We start from the raw sequence: 9,727 nt of genomic DNA on the forward strand, positions 1-9,727 counted from the left end.
CTACCCATGGGTTACCCAAACTGCCCATGGGTTACCCAAACTGCCCACGAATTACCCACGATACCCACGATACCCACGAATTACCCAAACTACCCACGACAAACTACCCATAGGTTACCGCTACCCATGGGTCACCCAAGCTATCCACGGTTTTCATCAGTACCCACGTTTTATCTAAATATAGCATGTTTTGTCGGTGGACTTGGCGAGAGCTCGAATAGATTGAAAAGAGAAGGTGAGCTGCATTGTACGGCGCGGCGAATTGTCGTTTTTGCCAGATACTCAAAAGCCAACGGGTTTCCCAGATACCCATGGGTTACCCAAATACCCACGGGTTACCCAAATATCCACGGATTGCTCAACTCCCCACCGGTTACCCAGATACCCCTGAGCTAACCAACTACCCACGGGTTACCCAATTACCCATGGGTACCCATGGGCCGGGTGGTTCCAAGACTTGGGCCACCTGGGGAAGCTGCACAGTTATATGTGCCATTCTTTTGCGATACGACTGGTGTAGAAGGTGTCGAGAAGCAACACTATGCCGAGTCACATGAGACCATGAGAGACGGAACATTCAAGGCGAGGAGGACAGTAGCGTCCCTTCGTTTAGTTGCTAAAATGGCAGCGCTTGAACACGACAACAGATAAATCTCGCCTTGAGTCCGGATGTTCAGTCCCAACTAAGTATCCTCTCTCGGCCAGGGATGTCTGAGGATTCCACGGCTATTGAGTGAGAATGAGACCGATTAGTTCTGGAAACGTTTCTTCAAGATCTATATGGCACGTTGCCGACCAATCGCCTCCTTGTTTTGAACACGGCCGTCCGGCGACATCTAGCAGAGCTGACTTTCCTCGGTGGATCGTGATCTTCACCCGACAACGACTCCCTCCTGCGCTCCTGTTCCGGCATCACGAAGAGGGACGGGTCTTAACGAGGTCGCCGGTCAAGTCGGCAAGCTTCCTATCAGATGTGTGTCTTCTCACGAGTGGTGTGTCAGCCCTGACGTCTCTCCATCAACCACGCTTTTTGGCCACCTACGAAGGAGCTTGCTATTTCAGCGTTCACATCATTGAAACAGGTCGCCTTCATGTGGAGAAGTGGCGACGGCTTGGATGTTCGCCCAGTGCAATCCGTCTCCCATTTGAAACCGATTTGGCTGGACACCACAAGTGAGAGAGATAATCTTTGATATTAGCCGTTTAAGTAAAGCACGGAGCCCAGTGTTGACACAGACCATGGCACATCCTGAGTCCACTTGATGCGTCTCCCAGCTTCTCTCATAATATGAGACGAAGACAACCCAATTGGCCACAAGTTGCCTGCGGAGCTGCGGGAACTCATATTGTCTCGGGCAAGACGTAAGGCTGGCTACACGTGTACGACATGCACTGCAAAACTCGCTTGTGTCATGGTTCATGGCTCTCGGAACGGAGCGGGCCTTGTTACTATATCGGGAGAAAGCGGACAGATCGTCGTGCGGGGTATCAAACTCTCTTCTGTGCGACGAAACTTGTTCCTTGTGATCGCCGAGGTTGTTCGTACGACGGTACGGTGCAGTTTGTGAACTTCTGACGTTTATGGTTCCTCCACCGGCAACAAGATCACACTCGGAAATAGGCAGCTTTGTTGAACTAGCATTACTATGGCTTAGATACGATTAGTGTTCCAACGCTCAATGGCGTGAAATTGTCCACTGAAGGTTCCCAGGAGAGCACATTCTCGCCCTACGAGACCCTGAGCCACGAACAAGTATCCAGTAGAGATAGACAAATATGTAGTTAAAATAGTGACAATGAAAGAAGGTATGAAGTCTAGCGGAGCCGAGTCAGCTCGAGTAAGTCGTGCTGATGGAAATACGCGCGAACGCGCTTGCCATAGATGTCTGCAAGTGAATTAGTTTGGGTGTAGCTAGTTCTTTGGAAGGTGACTTACACATAGGAATGCTCAAAGCGCAGACCACAACCTGGATACTGGCGATGGCAATCATTGTGGGCTTGATACCGCCGTCGATGATCCAGTCGTAGGCGCTGTAAGTCAGGCCGAAGCTGAAAATGTTCTTGAAAATGATCATACAGGTGAAGCCTTCGATGGCGAGGTCACGATAGGCGTCAACAATGTATAAAGAGCTTGCGACGGCACCGATCACCATACCCGCGACTTCGAAACCGAAGAAGACAAGCGGAACGCTGTAGTGGAAGTGCCTATCGATAAGACCGGCCGCAGTGATTCCGAAACCATAGAGACCGATGGAGCCGATGATGAACATGGGAATCACCATGACGATGCGGAATTCGGGCTCGTAAACGCCGTTGTTACGACGGGTCAAGAACTTGGCGCTCCAGTCGGAAAACGCACCGGCGATGATGAACCCAACGAGTGCTCCGACAAACGCTCCGACGTACGCGTACCCAGCGTAAACCTCATTCCAGTAGTAAGGAGGTCCCAAGAAGATGGCAGCTACGATGACACCAATGAAGACTGTCCAGCCGATCATGGTTCCCTGAACGAGGCAGCCCCATATGAATGCTGGCTGGGCGAAGAGCGGGAACGGGCGTAGAAGGAGCTTCCAGTAGCTTTCATTCGTCTTGCGACCGTCGAAAAGGTTGAGAGATTGTATGAAAGTCTTCTCCCGATATTCAACTCCATGGTTTGACCCCATACCAGGTGCCTGCGTGGCCGTGTCTGCTGGGTTCTTCTCGTGATCATACGGCATGTTGCCCTGGCCATAGTTGCCTGCCAGTTTGGCGTCGTTATCGTTCGGCCTAGCCACCATATCGGTATTCAAGGCGGCATCGCGTCGATAAGCGGTTTCGGGGCACAAGAAGATGACGGCGGGAAGCATGACGGCACAGAAGATTGCCTCAAGGTAAAACGTCCACCACCAGCCGATGCTGTGGGTAATCTTGCCCACGACGATGGGGGTGAAGAAGGCGCCGCCAAACACAGCCAGGTTCGTGAAGGCCATGCGGGAGCCCCGCTGGTGGACGAAGTACAAATCACCCACAGCGGCATTGACGAGGGTCTCGAAGGGAGCGCAGCCAACACCCTGGACGATGCGCGCCCCAAGCAGCGAGTTGTAATTGGTGCCGACTGCACCGGCCCAGGCGGACGAGGCGATGAGAATGCATATTCCAATGATGAACAGGTGTCGCTTGCCCCAGACACGACCCGATGGCACAAAAAAGATGGCAGCTGCACCAACTCCCAGCAGGAAGTAGCCCGTCAACAAAGCAACGTTGGTGAAGCTCCTGCGGAAGAGAAGAGCGACCGTGACGGTGTTCGCGGCGAGGATGGGACCGAGGGCGGTTGCGAAGATGGCGGTAATGGAGAGGACGAAGGTGATGAGGTCGCGCTTCCAAAGGGGCCAATTGAGAGGGTCGTTCGGGTCGTCGGAGGGCTGGGGAATCTGGAGAAGGATGTCAGCGGGAATGGCGGGTCGCAATACGGCTCGTGGAGTAGCATACCAAAATAATGGGCACATCACCACTGTTGTCGACCTTCAATCCATGGTGAGCATCGGTCGCAGCTTGCGGTCGGTCAGGGTCGTCGAAGTAGCGCGTCGTGCCTGCGGTTTGGACGTGGTCAGGATTGGGATGACAGGAGGACAGAGCGGGGGGCCATTGATGCGCGGGACTCACTCACCTGGGACATGGTCCAAGGTCTTGGACTCCAAAACACCTAGACCCATTGTTGCAGATGTCGTTCCTCGAAGCGCGTGGTGCAGCAAAGAAGAGTCGAGTCGAGTGATCACGACATGACAAGACGTGTGGAACGAAGTCTGGACGGATGAGGTGGCTGGAAATCGCAGATGTTAAAAGACATGTCGAGCTAAATGGAAGTTACCGTAGCCAGCGGTTAACGGTTAAGAAGTGGGCGGCAAAAAGTCTAATGATGCTAACTGGAAAGGTAAGGTAGGTATCAATACTTAGTGCCGACGGCATCTTTGGCTGGGAGATGTTGTGGTGTGACCCTGGAACGACAGCACCTGAACCTAAGGTAAGAGTCCCAGGTCGGCGGAGTGGGCGGGGCCATTCGGCGCCGTTGAAGGGGCCTGGATTTGACCCAGTGCCTGTCTTTGCTTCGGCATTTGCGGGCTTGGGGTCGCTGGGGTCTCCGCATGGCCCGCAAAATCTTGTGGCTCATTAAACCTTATTCAGCAGGCCGTCGGGCTGGCAGTGAAGCCCGCCCCGTGTCGCGATTTAGGTAAATGCAGCCAAACCCCAGCAACAAAAACTCCAATCTTCCGGGCGGGGCACACAGCTTGCCCGTGATCGATGAGGTGGTAGTTGGATACGGCAGGCAGACAGGACAGGCGGGACAGGGCAGCACAGCTCCGCGGCGGGATAAAGTTGACGCTGAAGCCGTCGCGGCTCAGGCTTGGCGAGTCAATTATTGATGCTTTTTTGTTTCCAGGATCCCATCATCATGACGACTTCATTTTCAGCAAAACTCCCTTAACTTACCCAGAAAAAAAAGACCCAGCCTCTCTCTAACCGGAATATGCTTTCAGGCACCATGATCGAAATCCTGATTCCCAAACTGTGTGACTGAGTCAACGAAGACTTCCCGTGCACATTCCCAAAACATCCATCACACCCTCTTTGCGGAAACAACTCTTTCCTGATTGGAACTTTTATTCCTCGTAAACGAATGGCCCTCATTCCTTGCAACTGAAGCCAAAATCTTGGCAGTCCGAACATCCAAGTATTCCCCCGCGCTAACTAGCATCTCCCCTTCTTTCATGAACCGCAATCGAGCAGTTCGGCGCAGGGTCCGGAGAATAGAGATAAGCTTCAGATGTGCAAGGATGTCTTCACTTGAATAGGTAATTGGCCGACAAGTTGCGTCCTTAGGCTGGTGGTCTAAGCCTCATCAACATCGTGCTTACTATTCAACCTCACGTCGGCCGACGGGTCCGCCTCCGAAAAGAATGGACCATGGTCAGGACCATGGACACTGGAACAAATTGCGAAAAAAATCCCTCTTTTCTTCTAACTGCATCATTGTGCTGACGCGCTGGAGACTCGTTTCATCACCAGTCTTTTGTCCGAACCAGCCCGTTTTGAACGCGCCCAAAACCATCGCAATGCCATCATTGTTTTTCCCTCCATTTGCACCTGAACACCTCCGTTCGTTGCATTTTCTATCAGCAGTTGATCTGCGCGAGAGGTGTCGCAGTCATGCCACTCGAGAATCGTCGTGGCGATTCAAGTCGGACCGCCACTTGTTTCAAGCCTCAGCCGTATTTCCCTCAGCACCACCCCCAGGTAATGTCTTTGGTACACTCCATACACTATCATATATAGGAATAGAAATCCACATATATCAAAGCGATCATTCGAGCCGATAGCCAGCCCAGAGCTTCCCAAATATTGCCGAACAATCATAAAAAGATCCGAAAGCACAGCTTCGCGGAATAGTGATAATGTGCGGCCGAGAGATTTCCGTCTGGGTGTCATTGACAGGATGTATGCGCGGCGCGACGTAAAGTTCGACTTGCCACATCGCAGTCATGCCGCCAGCCGCTATTGCGTTGGAACTGGAGGATAAGGTGTGTTCGGTCGAAATGATGTACAATACCGACACCTGGAAGCAGCAAACAAACTCGAGGCAATACGGATGAATTGGCGGTGACGAGGGCCGTGTCGTGGGAGACTGCATGGGTTCTTACCTACTCGGGCGAAGCGTTCTTGCAAACGGGGCGGATTTGGAAGGAACGAGACGGCACGAAACAACCTCCTGCCGCAACGACATGGGCACCTGTTCTCTCTCTGGTCCGCGTCCTTTATCACTCGACAGAATTTCGAATGATCCTAACAGCAAGCAAACAATAACCTCGAGGCGTGGTTGGAGTAGTGGTTAACTCGTTGCCCTCCCATAACCGTTGAAAGGCAGAAAGTAGGTCGATATCCTCCCAGTTTTCGGAACTTGGCTAATCTGAACAGCACTGGTTCGAACCCGGTGCCGCGCATCAAATCTTTTTGCTCCTCTTCTCACTTTTTGGGGCGCTCTACCGACCCCAAATTCGAATCGACAAACCTCTTCATGATGCGCAACCAATGGAGGGGCCCTGCCTGCCGCCCCTGGCGCAAAGACCGGCATTATCAGTCGACGAGCCCCTGCGTTGTTCAGTATTGCGCTGTTGTGCCGGTTGTCAGAGTCCTTGCTTGTACTCGACTTATGACGTTGCTTAGGCCATGCGGGGGCGACAAATATGCAGGTGGCTTGCCAGCATCTTTGGTGTCTGGTACAGCAGGTGCCAGCACGCGGTAAGTCAATACATGGAAGAACGTAACTGATTATAGAATCCTAGGTTGAATACAGGCCTATTCGGGGCCACCAGACGTTTACGAAAGTTCCTAGACGAAGAACCTGGATGGAAGCTCCAGCTAGACGGGCGCATAGTTCAGTACTTGCTGGAAACTATACAATCGACTATAGGATGATCCTTTGGGCTGTAGTCTGGACGTCCATTGGCCAGATAGGTCTGTAAAGACTAGTTTGGCGAGTTGGTTGGCGGGCGCAGCTAGGATAAGGAGGTTCCAGTGGCAATTCATGCAGCTTTGGGCCTTTTGCTAACACTTTCTTTCCCCTCAGATGGCAGTCGGCAACACGGATCGACCTGTCAAAAACGTAAATTTCGGGCGGCTATCGAAGGCGACTCGAAGCTTCTGACTTCGAAACATTCAAAACCGGGGGAGCAATACGCGAGGGGAGCCAAACCGACGGGCGCCCAAGCCGCGACGACTGCAAATGGCGCACTTTCCATGCTTCGACAAGTACTAAACGGTCCGACCGCCGGCGAATCGACGATCAGCAGCAGCGAGCTGGCAATATTGGAAATACATGCATCACGGAGGCCATTGACGCGTTTGAAGTATGCGATGGAAAGTGACATCATTCAGGCAGTAATGCTGGAGAAAATCCGCTTTGTAACGCTACAGGTTTGTAAGTACACACGAATTTTCTGTACAACTGCGGCCCGCGAAGGGCTCAACTCAACAATACATCGCAACTTGGACGAAGCACGTTCCTATTTTTGAAACATATCCATGAGAGAGGGGTCTCCAAGGCTCAGATGTCCTCCATTGAAGAAGTTGCCAATCATCTCGAAAGACTCTTCGAACTCTGGCAGGAGTGTAGCATTTGTGAACGAGGACGGGTGATCATGTTGCTGCTGACCCATCACATCTGGGTGGTGATGTCCCCAAGACATCGGTGCCCCAGCAGCAGCGCCCTGGACGTTGTTCGGCGACAACATACCGATCCTGTGTGGTGCACGATCATCGATGGTCATCGCCGTAGCCGGAGTTGGGCCTGCCCTTGGATTGGCAGCGGAACCATGGGCAGCACCCTCAACCCGGGCGGTGACCTTTTTCAGAGCCCTCTCCAGCCCGAATTGGATCGCGGACGGAGAGCTGGCCGACCAGACTGCATTTTGCTTCTGCGCGGCCTTCAACAATTGGAGCACTTCCATGCTGCGCGTAACACCACCCTCCGCGCCGCCGTACGGTGGTTTCTGTTCATACTTGGAAATGATGAGCATCGCATAGGCGACGCATAGGCGGTGGAATTCAGGCAGCTCTTCGGCGCGCGCCGAAGGCATCTCCACAAACGCCCTGACGACCTCCGTCGCCAAGTTGCACACTCTCGCATGCGCCAAGTTCCACAGCTCCGGGTTCTGACTCGGAAGGTGAGGCTCCTGTCGTACGGCATCTGCTGGTTGTAGCCGGGGCGAACTCGAGAGGGAGTCCTGGTCTGACGACGCCTGGTCATGCTCCAGGGTGCGTCGTGCCAAAATCAGCCACGCGATGGAATGGCTTATTCTCAAGGTTGACGCCGCGGGAAGGTCTTGGCGGCAATGTGAGCGTGTTGCTCTCGGTGGACGATTGGCATGGGTGACTCACCGAAAAGATAACTCCACCTCGATCTCCACGCCGTCAACTCCTCACAGTCCCCATCCGCGCCAAGATACGACCGCTGCGAAAACTTATCATGAAGGATGAGATACAGCGTTATCTCGGCGTACAGCATGGCGTCTCGCATGGTTACTTCCTCAAAATTGAGGAGGAGCTTGCACTGCGTCAGGTAGGCCGGCGGTACGGTTGCCGGTCTTCCTGTGGTAGCGGCCCAGCTGGTGAAGGCAAGTTAAGTTAGTATCTGCGACGAAAATGTTTCCAGGCAACAACTGACTGGAGATTGACTAGACACGTATTGGCCCAGAACCGCATTACTCTTTGATCATCCTCAGTCGCGGTTCTTGTCTTTGTCCTCGTCAGGATCTCTGAAAAGTTGATGCTCAGCATCGCTTGTTGTGCACAATGCCCGCTCAGCAACCAACTATCCACATATTCGGGGTTCTGTCAATGACTTAGCTCAGCTACATCTCTCCAGAAAACCAAAATATCTCAAGAATGGGTATTGGTGTTTGCCGGATCGCTCAACGTACCGTCGGCGCACAAGCCCATAGGGACATAATCAGAATCCCCAGAAGCTCTTCCAAGGGCAAAGGACTCTCGATCATCAGTCGACTCAGCTCTCCCTTCACATGATCAAACAATTCTCGATGCAAGTTAGAGGTACTGTGCTGGGAGAACCGCATGGCATGAAGACAACAAACGTCGTGCAGAAACGGCGAAGCTGTCCGTAGGTCTCGAGATCTTGGCGCCAGATCCACCTCACTGTTGAGCAGTAAGGTATGTTTTCTTCGTTGAACAAATCTGGTTTGTGTTAGCAGTACATCAAAAGGCAAGAAGTTTTATCTGCTAATGAAAAGACTGGAACGGCATGGCCGTCGTAGCCTCGTTCTCCCATTGTTGATGTAGCAACTTTTGTTCCCATACGGCCTCGCCTCGTACCGCTTCTTCCCCCGGTCTATACGTTTTTCTTTGAAGTAGGTAACGACGAACCGAGTTTTAAAAAAAAAATACTGAGAAGAAATTTACTCACTCTGCAAGCAGGTCCCTCGCCGTCTTTACGTCCAATTTACCCAACGAAACAACGTCTGCCTTAGTTTTGAATGTCCTCTGGAACCCTCCGCTCAGCTGGCTTCCGACTTTCCGTACGACCTCGGCGAGGGAGGAGGAAACATGCCGGTCCGCCGGTTCGACGTCTTCGTTCCCGGGCGGCCTGATAGTGATGACGGTTCCGCCGCTCCCAACGCTTCCGACGCCGTCATTGTCATCAATAACGCTGCCGCCCGTCGCATTCCTTTCCGAGGCGTTTTTCTCCTGACGTGCGACTACCAGAGTTCTCCTGAACTCCGGTCTGCCGCCCGCCACGAGCATTTCTACAGTCGCCTTCAGATCGGCTATTGACGCCTCCATACTCTTGATTCTGTCGAGTTGGCTTCTCTTCGTGCCACTTTTGTGTGGGAAATTTATTTTAGAGACAACATTCTTCAGCTAAAACTTAAGGGGATGCGAGGAAACTCACCTCCCTTCGACATCTGGTTTACTCGGTGCCTCCCGCGAGGAGACGGAATGTGTGTCACCGCTGTCATTCCACGTACAAGTGATCCTAAGTTGATCAGTCAACAATTCGTCCCCGTATCTCTAAATCCATGATGGCTTTTTTTCCCCTCCAGCCGCCAGCAATGGTTTTCTCTTTCCTCCGCCGACCATCACATAATAATAAATTGTAACCCCTGAACACGCCAAAACGGGGAATCGTTCACCAACATGTTACGTACCTCAACGATCGACACCGTGAACACTGATCCGA

At 52.6% G+C, this 9,727-nt stretch overlaps 2 protein-coding genes across 2 annotated transcripts; both read right to left on the minus strand.

The window, feature by feature from the left end:
* Nucleotides 1–1,815: 1,815 nt before the first annotated feature.
* Nucleotides 1,816–3,692, minus strand: CkaCkLH20_12525 (major facilitator superfamily transporter; the record flags this gene model as incomplete). The annotated part of the gene is made up of 4 exons (XM_038895238.1): nucleotides 1,816–1,886; nucleotides 1,937–3,410; nucleotides 3,469–3,569; nucleotides 3,647–3,692. The coding sequence occupies 4 exons, from the start codon at nucleotides 3,690–3,692 to the stop codon at nucleotides 1,816–1,818; spliced, it is 1,692 nt and encodes a 563-aa protein (XP_038739506.1).
* A 3,345-nt stretch (nucleotides 3,693–7,037) lies between these two features.
* Nucleotides 7,038–9,330, minus strand: CkaCkLH20_12526 (uncharacterized protein; the record flags this gene model as incomplete). The annotated part of the gene is made up of 3 exons (XM_038895239.1): nucleotides 7,038–7,855; nucleotides 7,912–8,138; nucleotides 8,954–9,330. The coding sequence occupies 3 exons, from the start codon at nucleotides 9,328–9,330 to the stop codon at nucleotides 7,038–7,040; spliced, it is 1,422 nt and encodes a 473-aa protein (XP_038739507.1).
* Between the last annotated feature and the right edge of the window lie 397 nt (nucleotides 9,331–9,727).

Source organism: Colletotrichum karsti, assembly GCF_011947395.1.
Source record: "Colletotrichum karsti strain CkLH20 chromosome Unknown Scaffold60, whole genome shotgun sequence".
NCBI lineage: Eukaryota > Fungi > Ascomycota > Sordariomycetes > Glomerellales > Glomerellaceae > Colletotrichum > Colletotrichum karsti.